The sequence below is a fragment of the Typopeltis vanoorti genome, chromosome 14, assembly GCF_054136105.1.
Source record: "Typopeltis vanoorti isolate ZY-2024b chromosome 14, IOZ_Tvanoo_1.0, whole genome shotgun sequence".
Lineage (NCBI taxonomy): Eukaryota > Metazoa > Arthropoda > Arachnida > Uropygi > Thelyphonidae > Typopeltis > Typopeltis vanoorti.
The window spans coordinates 111,043,205-111,061,857 of NC_143562.1; the positions used below are offsets into that span (position 1 = coordinate 111,043,205).

Consider the following 18,653-nt stretch of genomic DNA (forward strand, 5'->3'; position numbering starts at 1 on the left):
TCATCTAGCGGCGACTTCCCGACATAGATTATGTTATAAAACACTTTAGTACACTAACCACGCTAATAAAGCTCCAATAATATACCAAAATTACACACTTAAGTCCATTACATTGAATCCAAAACATCAATAAATCAACAAAAATCACAAATCTCTCAGGAGCTCTCCGATAGCACGTCCGTTCACCAGCTAGCCTCGACACCCCGGTTCGGTCAACTTGTTGGGAACAAATCGCGAATTCAATTTACGAAGGCCCAAACTCTGGGTGGAAATGTTGTGCATGAAAAAATAACTGTTGGGAGTGTGGAAGGCTTGAATGACTGTAAAGTTTTTGGAGATGGTCTTGATTGGTTGAATGAATGATGAGTAAGAGTGACTATCTTGCAGAGACAGAGAGATGAATTGAAAGAAGAGGTGAAATGTCTTGTGAATGAGATGTATGAAAGATGAGAATGGAAGAGATGAATGCAAGGCAAATAAGAGTATGAGTGAGAGAGAGTTTTGGGAATGATAGAAGAGGAGAGAATAGGAGCAATAGAAGAGGAGAGAATAGAAACAGAAGAGAGGGAATGAGAGATAGTTATGGGAATGATAGAGGAGGGGAGAATGGAAATAATCAGAGAGAGGAAATGAGAAGAATGTGAGGGAGTGCTGGAACCAGGGATAGAGTGAAGGCAGGATAGCAAGTAAGTAGGGGGAACACAGAGAGAAAGAGTTAGGGGGGAGGGAGGGATGCAGGTGAGTAATCGAGGAACAGAGTGGTATGAGGCGTGATGTATGGAGACTCGATGATCTGTGGTGTGCAAAATAGGATGCCAGAGGTGTGTTTGCCTGGAAGGACAATAGAAAATGTGGCTATGGCAATTAAGAGGGGTGAAAGAAGGATTGAAATGATTGTGATGGTGGGCACGAATGACTTGAGAGGCAATGTAAATCAGGTGGTGAGAAATCTGAGATTCTTGCTTGGGGTTGTGCAAAAGAAAATGCAGAGAGGAAAGATTGTGTGTGTGTGTGTGTGTGTTGCCCAAGTATGCTAGTGACGAGCTGAGCAGAAGAGCAGTAATACTTAATAGCACAATAACCAGAATGTGTCAGAAGAGAGGATTGGAATGTGTGGATGCTTGGAGGGCATTTGAGGACAGAAGGGAATTGTATGCTAGCGACCACTTGCATTTGAATGAGGAAGGATGAAGGCATCTGGAGAGATTGCTGTTTTCTGAACAAGTCTGTGTGTCAATGCAGGGGAAACTAGAATTCCAAGTGTGGATGGTAGCAGGGATGGCCCCTTGTGGGAAATGGGTGCTTGCAGGAAGGGGGACGACATCATTTAAGACTGAGTCCAGTGGGGTCGAGAGGGGACAGTGATAGTTATAGAAGCAGTGACATTTTTATGCTTTATACTAATGCCAGGAGTATCCGAAATAAAGGAGATAAATTGGTGGCACTGATAGCATCAGCCTGGCCAAAGATTATTGGGATCTCTGATACGTGGTTGACAGAGGATGATATAATAACAGGAATTGAAGTAGCAGGGTACAGCATTTTTCTGCAGGATAGGAAAGGGAAAATTGGTGGTGGAGTACTGCTTATGATAAGTGATAACTTATGTCCTCTAAGCTGCTTTGGAAGACAGTGACACTGATAGTTTTGAAAGCATATGGAGGTAGAAGTGGCCAAGACAGGATATTTAGTGTGGTGTTGCTACAAACCAGGGAGCACAGAGGGTGGGGAGCAGGAGATGTTTAGGCAGTTGAACTTGCCAAGTGCAAAAAGAATGATTGTTATGGGAGATTTTAACTACAGTAGTATAAACTGGGAATAGGAAAATGCATGTAGCAATAAGGGATGGAATTTCTAGAATTCTTGAGGGACAAATATCTTAGGCAACATGTAATAGAGGGAACAAGAGGTTCAATAGTTTTGGATTTGGTCATAGCATCAGAAGAGCAGATAATAACTGAGATGACATCTCTCCCCCTGTTTGAGAGAGTGACCATGTGGTTTTGACTTGGAAAATGAATAAACATGCAGGTGTATTATCAAAGAAAAGGGAATGTATGTGGAATTATAAGACAGGTATTATAGTAGTCTTAGGTATCCAGCGTTGGGCAGATGAGGGTAGTGTTATTATTAACTGTGAGAATCAACATGGATTTGTTAAGGAGCGTTCTTGCTTTATTAATATAATCATCACCTTTTATAATAAAGTGACAAGAGCAGTTGATGAGGGAAAGGCATATACTGCCATTTTTTTGGATTTTGCAAAGGCTTTTGACAGGGTGCCACATAAACTGATATTTAAGTTGCAGCACATGGATTTAAATGTCGGGTTAGTCAAATGGATTCAGGATTGGCTGTCTGATAGGTATCAGAGAGTTATGTATGGTGGGACAATATGATGGAAGCTGAAGGGTGCAAGTGGGGTTCCACAGGGCTCAGTACTTGGACCTGTATTGTTCAACCTTTATATCAATGACATTAACCTTCGGGGGCTCGCGACTGATCTGACAGATACATACAAAATGTTTAATATGAATATTCTTACACAATTCAGCGTATAGCATGGAGGTCATGAGTAGCTGTGCATTCATATGTTACGAGTGATATTTTGCACTTTTTTTTTTTTTTTTGCTGTCAGTTTGGTTGAACACGTTATGTAAATGTTTGTGATATTTGACAGTAAATTGTATCTGAAAGATATACTGCTACCTCTGAAGTCAATATAGTATGGTTTAGTTTTTTTTTTTTTATTCTTTGTTTGATAATTTCTAGATTGTAAGTGAAAATAAATAAACCATCATGTATTACTGAAATAGAGAGCCAGAGGCTTGTTTATCATACATGTCGTTTAGGAGATGTGCTTTATATTATGGAAAATGCTAAGGAAAGTGATCTGGAGCATACTCTACCTTTACTACGAGTTGCCCATAAGGTTGCTTATGCTTGCATCTGCCGAAACTTTTATAGTTTCTATATATTCAGCACGAAACTCTTGTAGTTTCTATATTCAGCAAGAAAATCATGTTGGATCCAATATCCACTTGATTTGTACCTTCATGTATTATATCTGCAGTGTTTTTTCTTTATGTGTTTCTACATTTTAGCACATACTAATAATGAATGTATCTCTCAGATATGCCGCGACGTATGCTGCAATTTTTACCACTGTGAGCCCCGAGAGTTATTGGATTGCAAGGGGATATTCAGTTGTTTGCAGATGATGTGATGCTGGGATGGGTTATCAGTAATAGTGCAGATGTGGCAGCCCTGCAAGAGGATTTGAATAAACTAGACAGATGGGCAAATGAATGGAGATGTCGGTTTAATGTAGCAAAATATAAAGTCTAAGTTTGGGATCCATCGATTGGAGGAGCTATCCTGGAGGAAGTAGGGATAGACGAGATCAACTGAGGGAATGTGGACTGGAGAGTTTGGTTGATAGAAGGAGAGGTGATATGATCGAGACTTCTAAATTGCTGAGAGGCAGTTACTGGGTAGACATTGGAGAGTTCTTTCACTTGGGGCATTCTGGGGATGATGATTGATAGAAAACTGAGATTCAGAGAGCATATTGCAAAGGTGGTGAAGGTAACTCAGAGGATTGCTGCCATACTGAGCAGGATGCTGAACTGCAGAGATAAAAGGGTTATCATTCCATTCTATAAGACCCTTATCAGACCACACTTAGACAATTGTTCTTAAATTTGGTCCCCAGAATTTGAAGGGGATAAATTAACTGTAGAAAGGGTACAGAGGCAGATAACAAGATTTTTTCACAACTGTACAATTTCGGTCATAAACCATATTTTTAAAATTATGAGGATCGACTAAGATAATGTCGACTGGAGAGTTTGGTGAATAGAAGGAGAGTTGATATGATCGAGACTTTTAAACTGCTGAGAGGCAGTTATAGGGTAGACATTGGGGGAGTTCTTTCACTTGGTGGAATGGCGGGAAGGGGTGATGATAAGAGGCCATCCCTTGAAGTTACAAAAGGAAGCTGTGAGCAAGAGGATGAGGAGTGGTTGCTTTGCATGGAGGATGGTTGAACTATGGAATGCATTGCCTGAGAGAGTGGTTTGAGCAATAATGGTCATTGAGTTCAAGGAGTAGTATGATAAACTTTGTGTTTCCTAAGAATGACCTCCCACGATGAGTGTTTTGACTCCATGGAGGCCTGGATAATAATAACTATTCTGTCTATTAATAGTTAGAATACTTAATATGAATATGTAAATAGTTAACTATAAACATTAGTTGGATATAAAAATTATTCTTAAATAGGTGCTCTTTCTCCCTAACCATCCTATCCCAGTTTTGTAACAATTAATATTCCTTCTATAGATTCTATGGATCCCTGTAGTAAGAAAATATTAATAACTTTATATGGAATAAAACTTTTCAGAAAGTTAAATATGATCGAAATATTAAATAAATAAAATATTCCTTTTTTTTTAATATTTTTTTTAAATATTTCTTATAGAGGAATTTTTTTTTTTTCACATATATCAGTGAAGAATTTTCGTGCGATTAATTTTCTCTGCAAAGAATTGTCCAGACACAGTAATGCACAGACATCAGAGATGATGTAAATGAGCAGGTGAGCGGATCAGGTGAGACTGATGGGAATGGAGAGAAGAATGTGAGAATGAAATTTGGACAGGGAGACACAGTGTAAGGAGAATGTATTCTGAAAGCAGTAATGAATGCTTGTGTGTTTGTGTGTGAATGTTCAGCATAGGAATGGAACAGCCTGGAATACATTTGAGGGTAAAAAAATTAAAAACGATAACTTAACGTGAAATAAATTTACTAGCTGAAAATTGTTGCCTATGCATCATTGGCATCCTCATGTTGATAACAAAACATAATATAAAATTACAATTAAAGAATCATTTTTAAAAAGCACCACTACAGTATTATCCCCTTTTCTGCAGTTTCAGTTATCCATGGTCAACCCCAGTCCTAAACATGTTAAATGGAAAATTTCAGAAATAAACAATTCATAAGTTTTAAATTTCACACTGTTCTCAGTAATCAGATAAACTATTGCAGTGCTTGTGTTCAAGTAACTCTTATTTTACTTAGTAATGACCCCGCAAAGCACAAGAGTAGTGATGTTGGCAATTCGTGTCAAAGAGAGCTATAAAGTGCTTCCTTTAAGTGAAAAGGTGAAAGTTCTTGACTCCATAATGAAAGAAAAAAATTTTATGCCGAAGTGTGCAAGATTCCATTCACATAACTTTTCTTATATTGTTATAATTGTTTTGTTTTATTATTAGTTATTGTTGTTAATCTCTTACTGTGCCTAATTTATAAATGAAATATTATCATAGGTATGTATGTGTAGGATAAAACATAGCATATATAGGGTACGGTACTATATGCGCTGTCAGGTGTTCACTCAGTTCTAGGAACGCATCCCCACTGCAGATAAGGGGAGACTACTGTATAGCGTTAATAGGACAACAGATGGTCAGTAAAATGCCCAGTTATTTTATTTTTTTTTTAAATACAATAATATAATAATCAGGAATTTAAGCAGATGAAAATCCTGTGTTGTTATATAGCCAGTAAGTGAAACTCACACCGTTATGGCATTCGTATAGTGAAGGTATGTAAGTTCTTTTCACTAAGCTTTGATATCTTCCAGGTCTACCTACTCACTGATGAGACCTCAAAAAAGTTGAAACCGGTCTGGGTAGTGACCTCCCCTCATAATGTAATGACAGTATTACATCTCCTAGGAGCTGTGTTTTACATTATGAGAGAATATCAAGAATAGTGAGGGAGCTTGCTCCACCTTTGCTTCGAATTGCCTTCGCCGATAGTTTTTCGGCATTGAAACTCATATAGATCATAGTTCTCAATCTTGAGTTTCACTTACTGGCTATATAACAACATGGGATTTTCATCCGCTTAATTTCTATTAAGTTGCCAGAAAACTAGCCGTTTGGCTTTTCATTTTAATCAGGAATTTGTTTAAAAATTATGTATTAATATTTCCCATTAAGGCGATAACCCAAGGCCATCAGAAGTTCAATCAGTGTAGGAGGGTCTCAGGACTATCTTTATATAAGCACTCTATAAGGAAACTACTTCTATGTAAAAGCTTAGTTTTCTTCCAAAAAAAATATATTTAGTTGAGACAGTAGGTTCTGCTAGGCCAGACTGTTCTGGTTGTAAGATGTATGTTACATCTATTTCTCTAATGCCTGGAAATATTCCTCCATATCTTCCTTAATAGAACCTACTTTGTGACCATAGACACCACTGAGTCTCATTGTCTAATTCCTATTCTGATATTTTCCCTTATCACTCTATTTAATATTATATCCTGCCATTCAAGAAGACCAATGTTGTATTTAGTGTTGAATGTTATAGCTACTTCTTTCTCCCAATCATTATTGTCTGAATATAACATTTGTGTTTGTAGCTCACAAGAATCTCACTTTTTTTTTGTGTGTGTTCTTTATTTTGGTAACAGTATCCTGTCATTCTGCATTCAATTTTTTCTGCTAGTTCCCTTTCTTATTGTTGACAGTTCTAATCATGAACCCTGCTGATAAGTTGGAGTTTGTTTCAGTATCTGAGTTTTCACTGTTTCCACTCTTTTCACCAAAAACTGGAGCCTTGTGTAACTGGAAAACTCCCATCCATCATGAAATTCCATCATGTTGTACCATCATTTTGTTTTGGTTTAAGCCAATAAGAATACAGTTTAGCTAAATCCAGGTAGTGAATGAACTGGGTGCACCATGAGAAGATGAGGATTGCACATTGGGTCAAAAATCTCAGGTAGTTCTCCAAATTCCCTTATGCAACGTTGATTCTTAAGTAACCTCATATGTGAATAAAAAATATATATAAATTTAAAAAAAAATCTCTTATCCTGCCCATAGCAATAGTGTATTACAGATTTTTATGTTTTTGTTTCTGGAATCATTTATATATCACAAAATCGCTTATATAGTGATTTTTCCAAATTTTGCTAAAGCAAAATTTGGAAAAAGTACCACATGACAGTAGTTTGTCATGTGGTACACAGTACCACATGACAAACTACTATTGAAATTGAGGAGGAAATGGGAATGAATAATCACTTAGTAGCTTGCTTTATAGATGGAGTTGGTTGACAGGAAACTGACTTGTGTATCAGGCATGTATTCCCCCCCTCCCCCAAGATAAAAAGTTAATGGGATACCATAATGTTTGGTTCTAAGACCACTGTTGTTGAATTTATACATCAGTGATATAGTTTGAGATTAATGAGGAGCTATTTGATTGTTGGCCAGTGATGCTGAATTAGGAAGAACAGTGTCAGAAACCTTTGATGTGGTGTTCTTACAAGAGAATTTGTGTAGGTCGGTATTTTGAACTGAAGAATGGTGATCTCACTTCATTGTTACTAAGTGTAAAGTAATGTACTTTGGCCAGAATAAATGAAATGAGGTTAATCTTATTGAAAGAACCTTGCTCCAGGAGGTGAAGGAGGTAAGAGATCTGGGATAAGGAGCTGAAATGTAGAGACACACTGCCAAAGTTGTAAAGATTAACTAGAAAGTTGCTGTTGTCATGCAAAGAACCCTGACAAGTACAGATAATGAGTTAATATTTTCACTTTATAAGGCACCAATATAAGGCTACATTTAGATTTCTGTGCACAAATCTGGCCACTGGTTATATGAACAATAAGGAAACAGAAAGAGTGCAGAGGCAAGTAATTAAAGTATTATCTCACAACTCTGGAATGGTTGAATGTGAAAATTGATTAAGGGAATGTAGTCTTTGGAGCTTGGAGGAGAAGAGGTGAGTGATGTCACTGAGATATGTAAGATGGTTGAGAGGAGTCCATCAGATAGATACTGAGGAATTATTGTGCATGGTAATAGGAGATGAGAGAATACGAAGACATTGCACAAAGGTTCTGTATGCAAGGAAGTGAAAAGGATGTTTTTTTTTCATAATGAATAGTGAATGGATTGCATTTTGAGTGCTTGTTGAAGTGTGAATGTTTGACCTCCTGCAGTTAGTCTTCTTGACTACATGGAGACCTGCAAAATAATAATGATAATAAAATCAGTTATACTTCGAAATGCCTAGTTCAGCATCCAGTGATTAAGTTCCATCTGGTTTTAGAAATAGGTGTTATCCATAAATGTGTAGAGGAATATAACATAGTATCAGTTGTAATTACTTTTTATTGTTTTTTTCTATATTTTCTAAGTAACTTCCCTATAATAAAAAATAAACTAAATTGAATTAAGTTTTATGTTCAGTGATATTCAAGTGATAAATCGGTTTGATTCTTTAGGACATATGTTTTCTAATCTTATAATACAGGTAATCCTCGTATAATGCGGTACTTATACAACGCAGTTTCGATATAAAGACTATAATAAATTTAGTTTAATCCTTTATCCAAGTGTGAGCAAACAAAGTTTGCGCATGAAAATATCTTCAGGACTGGGTCAAAACTAGTCTCAATAAACGTCGAAACTAGTCTGGTTAGTGGCCCTTCCCTTAATGCATAACATTATACATATCCACAAGGAGATGTGTTGTGCATTATGAGAGATACTGAGATAGGAGTGATGTTAGCTTGCTCCACCTTTGCTGAGAGTTGCTTGGTGTTGTACTACCTTACCCCATTCCTGAAGATATTTTCAGGCGCAAACTTTGTTTGCTCAAACTTGGATAAAGGATTAAACTAAATTTATTATAGTCTAACCAAGTGAAAAATAAACTTTCAACATCTTTCTCTAAATCCAGAGTAATTTAATAAAAAGGTGGCACACCGTTTGGCAACTCCTATAGGTGGAGATGACCTTGCTAATGCTTCTGCCTGGTATTTCCACTTGGGCCTGGCTCCCACTGAAGAAACCTCAATAAAGGTTGAAACTAGTCTGGGTAGTGGCCCTTCCTTAATACATAACATTATACATATCTGCAAGGAGATGTGTTGTGCATTATGGGAGATACTGAGATAGGAGTGATGTAAGCTTGCTCCACCTTTGCTGCGAGTTGCCCGGTGTTGTACTATCTTACCCCAGTCCTGAAGATATTTTCAGGGGCAAACTTTGGTTGCTCACACTTCGATAAAGGATTCAACTAAATTTATTATAGTCTAACCAAGTGAAAAATAAACTTTCAACGATATAAAGACTGTCTACAAATTGCACGTAATAATTTATCTTTTCATATATTTTTCGCCATGGGACTTAAAAATCAAATTTTATATTCATTAAATTTGTGACTGCCCGTATTGCGCTTGTAGTTATAAGTAGCAAATTTATATTATGGGAAATACTCTTTAGCATGGCATGCACGTCAACTGTTTACCGTATAAAGTGTTTAATGTTGAAAATTGTCTTCGTTTCTGCCAGGAAAATCCATTAAAAATCATAACTGTGTTAATCTCAAGCTGAGCACTTTATTTTCTGGTGAGCTACATACATAATTAATATGTAATGCATTTTTTATGTAAAAAAATTATTTTTATAGTAATGGCCACAAACTGCAACAAAAGGGATAAACCAACATTGAACAGAAATCATTTCTCTCGAAGCCAAAATTAAAATCTTGGATTGGTTGAAAAATGAAGAAAAACCAGGAGTTGTTGAAAGGACTTTGAATTTAAATGAATGAATCAACAATTCGAAAAATCAAACAAAATGAACATAAAATCCAAGAAAGTGTTTATTGCTCAGTCAACGGTAAGTGCAAAGTGCGTTGCTCATGTACGCGATATTCTAATGGGAAAAATGAAGAAATCTTTAAAGATTTGGATAGAAGATCACACTCAAAAGAAAATTTCTTTGGATGGAAATATTATTAAACAAAAAGCTCTGAAAGTTTATAAATATTTAAAAGAACTTCATGAAGATTCTTCAGAAGAAAGCTCTCAGCATGGATTTTATGCCAATAAGGTTTGGTTCGAAAACTTTAAAAACCGGATTTCTTTGCAAAATCTTAAAATCCAGCAAGAATTAGCAATCAGCAGATGTAGAAGCTGCCTGGAAATACCCAGGAGAACTTTTAAAAATCATTCAAGAAGGTGGTTATAGTGAAGAATTTAGTTTAAAGAAAATAGCATAAGGATTGGACTTGGCAAAAAAGTTAGGAAGTTATTTTACTGTAAATGATCCCTGAATGGAGTACTCTGGAAAATTCATGAGACAAGTGTATATTTGTTTAGCTCCATATTATGAACTAAATAAAAAAATTGCAGCAGAGTGGTAAGGAAAGGATCATACGACCTCTCTTTCTCCTATCCACCAAACTCTGCAATCCAAATTTTTTCAACTTCTCTCCATAGCCAGCAGTCCGGAGTCCTAATATTGTATTAATCACTCATCTCTGGACCCTCTCCAATGTCTCCACATCACACTGAAAACCAGGTGACCAGATTTGAGCACAATAGTTCAAAAGTGTGGTCTGACCACTTCCTTATCCTACATGTTAGAATACTTCTTATCATAGTAGCACTGCAATGTGCAGCCTTTGCAACACTAGCAGTGTACTCCCTAAACTTCAGTCTAGTCTACTGTCAACTATCACCCCCAAATATCTAATCTCATTCACTTCCTGCAGTGCAGCACTGCTGATATAGTACACAGCCTTGTATTTCTGCACTCCAAAATACAACACTTTGCACTTACGGATATTAAAACTATAACCCCACTTAATAAATTTAGTTTAATCCTTTATCCAAGTGTGATAAAGTTGCACCTGAAAGTATCTTCAGGACTGGGGTAAGGTAGTACAACATAACCCCACTTCTTTTGTCCAAGTAAAAAGTCTATCCAAATCTTCCTGAACTGTTGTATCATTCAGAGAGCCAATCTCTGAATGGTACTAACAGATTCTCCCTTATCTGTTAGATAAGGGAGAATCACTGTATATGATTCTCCCTTATCTAACAGACTTGTAAATCTTATCATAAAATGCAAGTAAATTGCTAAAACAGGACTTTACAAATCCATGCTGACCATTATAAAAAATGCTATATCCATCAATCCAATCCTGTATTCTATTCCTAACCAATCTCTCCAACACCTTACCCGCAGCTGCCGTTATACAGACTAGTCTATAATTGGAAACCTCTGTCCTAGAACGCTGCTTGTAGAGTGGTACTATTATGCCTTCTTTCCACTCCTTTGGAATCCTACCCACTGCAAGACTTTCATTAAATAACCAGATCAAGGGCATAGCCAACTGTGGTGCACATTCCTTAAGAATACATTGTGATGTGTAATTCGTTCCCACAGCCTCTGATTCTTTCACTTCCAGTTCTCCTAATACTTGCCTCCCTTCTATATATTGCACTGCATCATTTATACCAGTATGATATATGCTGGAAAAGTGCTCATTCAATAATTCCACTATATCCTTTGCCACTGTTATTCTGCTACCATGACCATCCACCAATGTCATTCTGTCATAATAATTCTTTCTCTTGCTTGCTATATAGCTGAAAAATTCTTTCAGTTAACCTTGGCCTTACTAGCCAATCTCTTCTTATACTGCACCTTTTCCTTCTTTATCGTGCTTACTACATTTCTAGCCTGCACTTTATAATCTTCATGGATCCAATCACCACAAACTGTCTTGTACCACCTATATAGAATTTTTTTCTCTAGAACAGCTTGCTTGAGTTCACTGTTCATCCATTTCACTCCTACTCTATCAATCTGCATACCAAGAATTAAGGGAGTTATACATTGCTTTTGTGAGATACTGCCTTGTGAGTTTTTATGCATTATCAACATCTCATCTACCCAAAGTACTGATGATAACTTCAGAGCTTCCCATAATCACCTTATTTATACTTTGACGTATCCATTTTTGGCAGTAACCTTTTCCTGTTTCATCACTTATTAAACTTTCTTTCCACTCCTTAGGAATCCTACCCACTGCAAGTACCTAGTACCTTATGATCATTCTCACCGACTGGCAGCAGTGTCAACACCTCACTAACAACTACATCTTGTGAAGTTATCACAAAATCTAAAACATTAAAGCCTCTACTTGCTTCACTCACATGCTGCTTTAGAATTTATCTCTCAGAAATTCAACATACTCACTCTCCTTTTTTTTATTATTATTATTATGTGACACTCCAAGGAGTTAAAAGGCTCATCGAGGGAGACCACATACTCTACAACTCTCTGTCTGCACCACTCATCCACCAACTACAGTGCACTGCAACTGTCATCAACACCATCTACACCAATGCCATCTACTGCCCACCACCACTAGTATTTTCGCAGACATCCATGCCCATATCAGGATTCGAACCTGCAGCGTTTTGGCTGGATAGCAGATACACTAACAACTTGGTCAACCAGCCCAGCCCCATACACTATCTCCTCCTTCCACTCTATATTCCTGTAATTAAAGTCTCCCATCAGGATCACCTTCTTTTTACATGCCCAACTAATTTTCCTAAACATTTCACAATCAGTATTCTGCATTTCCTGGCCTATAACCACATCCTATCAGATATACTAGTCTTCATCAAAATCTGTGCATGGACATATATCAACTTCCACACTTTGGACACACTTCCTCTGCAATCATAACAGCACTCCTTCTCCTCTTTTCATATTTCTGTCCTTCTTGAAAATTATATATCCTTCTATTTCTATTCCTGACATCACACCCTCCTCACACAACCAAGTTTCACTTATTCCGATTATTCCTGTGCATACTGAATGGATCAATGCAACAAACTCAGCTCTTTTGCTTGAATACCCTTTACATTGGTGTACAAACATAACAATCCCTGCATCTTTGAGGCCATTCTACCAGTACCAAGAATAGAGAATATATATTCCAGTAGCTAGAATAGTTTCCATGCCATGCCAGTTTCCATGATCCTGACTCTGATTTTCATTACTACCTTTTTCATCCTCACCTTTTTGCATTCCATTATCTTGTGCTGCTGCAACCACATCTTCAACCTCATATCCATCTTCCTCCTCCTGTAAAATCCGTTTAGCTGTGCTATCCTGCTTCACAAGTAGACTCTGATCGTTGCTGCATGAACTTCTTGCCTTTGTGCCATCTCAGAAAACAATGGCTTTCTAATTTCCCAACACCAAACCCATTCAAATACAATCCATCAACTTTAAACCATTCCATCTTTCCTTCAAATTCACACCACAGATTTACAAATTGTGAACTCCCTTTGCCCCACACAACTCAGCCATGTTACTATTCATTATCTCTGTTCTCCTTCTCAATTTACTGTTGTCCTACAACACTATTCTTCTTTACCTGCCTTAACAACTTCCTCTAGTCTCTATCAACATTCTTTCCCCATCCCCAACTATGTCATTTGTGTTCACGGCTACCATTAATTTTGATGCCCAGTCTTTCCTTTTCTGCAACGCATCAGTTGTTTGCTTCATTGTTCCACCAGGAAAACTTGTTTTATGCACTTCATTAGTTATCACACCTCTAATGATCGATTCCCCCATACAACTATAATTTGACTCTTTCTTTGTAATACTAACTTTCTAATTCTCATTCTTTAGATGCTTAATATCCTCTTCCAGATGCTTCATTTAACTTTTCATTTTCACCAACTCTTGCCTAAGCTCTTCTACTACAGTCCCAAACTCTTACACCCATTTCTAATTGCTCTAATCTGTCAAGATTATTTTCACATACATTAATGCTTTCCTTCTTTTCATTTACCCAAACATTCCACAAATCTTTCACATTTTTCAGTGCATACATGTAGCACTTTTCGCATTGCATCCACTGAGGAAAATCCAAAGCAGAACTAGCCCTTTGGACAGAAACCTTCCATGTTGCCAAAGTGCATTTCTTTATGGATTCCATTTTCAGGAAGCAGCATGAACAAACAAGTAGCAAAACATAATATAAACAACAAAAAAATTTAAACAACACAACCACTGAAGAATACTCGTATCCAAACTGAAAAAATGCAGCACAATTTGCAAGTTACAGTAACCTTTTTATGAAATAAGGTTTTGATGTGAAATTAAGTGACATATACTAGCAGTCAGCATGAAGATATTTCATGTGGAAACTTTTGTTTGCTGACTCTCAGTAAGCTTTTTCAAATTATGAAACTTAATCTCTCTGATTAAGCTGGGCTGATTGGCCAAGTGCTTAGCGTATCCGCTCTTCATACATTCATACAAGTGAATTAATACTCCCCGAAGATGGACTGGGTCACCATAGGGGTAGTAGTCCCAACCCTCCTGCAATGGGAGAGACCTTCACCCTGTAGTGGGTAGAAAAACAGGCTGAACATCATCATCAATCTCTCCAATATGAAATATGAATTGTAGGTACTGTTTGATTCAAGTTATTATTTAATGCTTTTTGTTAATAAGATCGATATATTGTATCAGTATTACCTTTAGAACAGTTAAGAATAAATATTTATTTCATCCATATCCATATGTTCACTGGGCATCCACAGATGGTCATGTACAGTCATTCCGATGCTCGGTGATGTGCCACACCAGGCCTCACCATGTAGTCTGTTATATGCTTTACTGGAGGCTTCAACTCTGAAGATCAGTCACTCCACACACACACCAATCATCCTTCTCATTGAAGGTCTACCCCTTCCCCGTTTTTCAGGAACTTTACTTTCAATTACTGTTCTGAGAAGTCATCCTTTCAATGTGTCCAAAATATATTTTAACTTTCTTCTGTCAGTATCCTTAAGGAGCCTTAAAGTTCTACTGATCTTTTCCAACACCCATTCATTTGTATGCTTTTCAGTATATGATATCCTCAACAGCCTTCTGTGACACCACATCTCAAAACCAGCTATCCTTTTGTTATCTGACCTCTTTAGGTTCCAAATCACATATCCATAAGTTGCTGTTGGAAAAACAACAACGTCCAAAATCCTCAACTTTATTCCCATGGAGAAAGATCCATCCTTCCAGATTTTAGATAAGTTTCTGACTGTTGTTTTAGCCATTCCAAATCTTCTTCGGACATTTTCTGTACAGAAATTCTTCACGTTGATAATGGATCTCAGGTACTCAAACTTGCTGACTTCCTCAATTCTTTCTCCATTAAGGTACACTTGTTTCCCAAGAGCTTCCCTGTTTGTATTTTCTTTGAGCCGTGATCTTTGTCTTGCTAAGATTGGGTTGAAGCCCTGTGTTATTACTGCTCTTGTTAACTTTATCAAGAATTTGCCCTAGTTCTTCCATGTCATTACAGTGGAGTACTGTATCATCAGCATACCTCAGATTACTGATCAATCTACTTCCTATCCTAATTCCTGTCTTGAGCTTATCCAATGCTTCACGCATTATTTTCTCTGCATATATACTAAACAAGTGAGGAGAAAGTAAACATCCTTGCCTAACAACTCTTCCAACCTAAAACCAATCAGTCAATCCAACACCTGTTCTTACCTTCATTTCTTGCTCCTTGGCTATCAACCTGATAGTGTGGTGAGAAAAACCCGTTCTTTTCATTTCTTCCCACAGTTGCACATCCTGAACACAATCAAAAGCTTTAGAGTAGTCTTAAGAAACACATTACCAAAGGAAGTCTGAATTTTTTATATTTTTCTATGATCTTTCTAAGGCAAAGGATCTGATCTCTGGTGTCTTTACCTTTCCTAAAACCTGCTTGTTCCTCTGGCATCTCTGCCTCAACTTTGGACTCAATCCTATTTAGAATGATCTTCAATAAAATTTTGCTTGCATGAGATGTTAACTAATATTTCTATAGTTCTTGCAAGCCTTCATATCTCCCTTCTTATGTAGTGATATGAAAACCAACTTCTGGTGTCTAGGCCATGATGCTGTCTTCAATATCCTTGTAATCAATCTATGAAACACGCTTATCCCTCCATCCCCTGTGGCCTTAATTAACTCTGCTGGGATTCCATCTGCACATGAGGCTTTATTGCTATTAAACTGCTTAACTGCTCTTTCAACTTCATGCATAAAATGGAGGAGGTTCCAAATCGGAATTTTTTTGGTGAGAAGGCTCCTCCAAATTTTCTTTATTCACTCTATTATACAGTTCCTCACAGTATTCTTTCCATCTGGTTTTGATTCCCAATTCTTCTGTTAGTAATTCTCCATTCCTGTCTTTGATGACATTCAATTTGGGCTTAAACTTGTGCTTTAGGTCACAAACTAAATATTTATTCCGGTTACACATTTTCCAGCTATTCTATAAACGGCTTATCTCTGCCAACTGGTTACTTGATGACAAGGTGTAGTCATTGGCCTCTCATTGCGTGAAGCATTGTGAAAGAGCAAGAAGTGGGGAGGGAGTTGAGTTCTAGTAAAAAAAAAAAAAATCCTTTGTTCTAGATGTTAAATGAAAAACTGAAATTGGTATATTGTGTAAATGTTAAAAATTTCTATATTTATTTATTGTTTTCATATGAAATGGAAATTGAAATGAAGGCCAAGACTACAGAGAAGGTGAAAATATCAAATAGCAGAAGATTTTTAAAAAAAGAAACTTGAGGTAAACAGTCCAGGACAAAAGAATTTGGAATATAGAAACAATTGGAGTGCTGTGATCTGCTTGACCTGACAATTTATGCTAGATCCAATTGTTGATAAAGTTTTTTTTTTTCCCCATTGCTTTTGCTTACATAAAATAGCTTTCCTGTTTTGTTTATTATTTATTTTACTTTCTTTTATTTTTATTTTTAGTGATGGTTCAGGAATTCCCTGTGAATTTTGTGATGGATTAGCTTCATGTTCTTCTGGTAGGAAAAAAAGTAGTGGTCCAAGATCTCGTAAAGGAAAGGCAAGAAGTTCAAAGAAATCTAGAGATACTCCAAGATCAAGGTTAGTTTACATAATGCTTTGACTTAAATTGATTTAAGCAATAATATAATATAAATATATGCAATAAAAAATCAGCTAAAGCCTTTTTGTTCCTACATAGGAAAGTAGGCGAGGCCATTTTACCCTATCTAACTTTTGGAGACTGAGTGGGCATTTCAATCTCCACTGGTAGCCAATCAGAGATATCTGGCCAAAGGTCATCACTAATTAATCAGTAAGCAGTGAATAAGGTGGCTAGCAAGTGTCGCCATCTTGTGGTCCCTAACCATAACACAATATTTTTAATGTTTGAAAAATAGTGTGGGTTCGATGGCTGATTTTTCTTGAGTTTACGGGACAAAAACTTGAGTTTTCAGGAGAAAAAACCCACTTGCCTGTGCTAGATGTCGACTAACTTGGGAATTGGTCGAGAAAAGGCTTAGCAAATGTTCCTCTAGTCGGCAACTAGATTCGAACACAAGTCTTTCATCGTGCAGTCAAGTGTCGTAGAGTGCAAGCACAACTTCTACTCACCTACACAGGCTCCCTTCAATTTTTTTATTATTATTATTTTTTTTTTATACAATGCTGGTTAGAAAGGGTTCTTTGTCCCCCCCCCCTCCTCAAGCTGTTTAAAGGAAATTACAGAATCATTGCTTCAATTTCACATGTGAATAAAATATGTTGCAAGTGATTGGGGGGGAGGGGTAGAGGCTGGAACCATATGTAAGCAGAGGTATACCAGAAGAATAGCAAGTTTTAGAAGAGGTGAGAGAAATAGAGACCAGATAGCAAACATGAGATAAATTATGGAAATAGCAAGAGAATTTCAAAAGGAAGTATTCATCTCTTTTGTTTATAATAATACTTTTGACTGTATTGATCATAAGACTGTGGAATGCGATGAGAGTAGTGGGAATACCTGATCATCTAAGTCCTTAAGGCAGAGACAAAGGGAGTTTGATTTGTAAATCTGTGGAGTAATTTTATTATTCAGGCCTCCATGGAGTCAAGAGACTCATTGTGGGAGGTCCTTTTTAGGAAACACAAAGTGTATCATACCACACCTTGAAATCATTGACCATTCTTGCTCTCACCACTCTCTTAGGCAATGCATTCCACGGTTCAACGACCCTCCATGCAAAGAAACCACTCCTCACCCTCTTGCTCACAGTTTCCTTTCATAACTTCCAGGGATGGCCTCTTGTCATCGCTCCTTCCTGCTGTTCCACCAAGCAAAAGAACTCCCCAGTGTCAACCCTGTCGTGTACCCCTACATCTCAACAGTTTAAAAGTCTCGGTCATATCACCTCTCCTTCTTCTATCCACCAAACTCTGCAGTCCACATTCCCTCAGCTGATCCTCATAACTGATATTGTACAGTCCTGAAACCATCTTTGTTATCTGCCTCTGTACCCTTTCACAGTTAATTTATTCCCTTCAAATCCTGGGGACCAAATTTGAGAACAATAGTTCAAGTGTGGTCTGATCAGGGTCTTATACAACGGAATGATAACTTTTTATCTCCACAGGTCAGCATCCTTCTCGGTGTTGCAGCAATCCTCTGGGTTACCTTCACCACCTTTGCAATATGCTCCCTGAATTTCAGCATTTTATCAATCATCATCTTCAGATCTCTTGTGTCCCCTACTTCCTTCAAGATAGCTCCTCCAATCAATTATGCAGCCTCCCATCGATGGATCCCAAACTTCAAGACTTTACATTTTGCTACATTAAACTGATATCCCCATTCCTGTGCCCATCTGTATAGTTTATTCAAATTGTTGAAATCCTCTTGCAGGTCTGCCACATCTGCACTATTACTGATAACCCTTCCCAGCTTCACATCAT

The 18,653-nt window shown here is 37.3% G+C and overlaps 1 protein-coding gene across 3 annotated transcripts in view; it reads left to right on the plus strand.

Annotated features, from left to right (window-relative positions):
- The window catches only part of LOC150099834 (leucine-rich repeat-containing protein 49-like), an 853,241-nt gene that overhangs the window by 682,413 nt on the left and 152,175 nt on the right, over positions 1-18,653 (plus strand). For all 3 annotated transcript variants that reach the window (XM_090403687.1, XM_090403689.1, XM_090403688.1), the window contains one exon: positions 16,686-16,823. In XM_090403687.1, the coding sequence (XP_090259813.1) occupies positions 16,686-16,823 (138 nt within the window). The remainder of the gene's footprint in view (positions 1-16,685; positions 16,824-18,653) is intronic.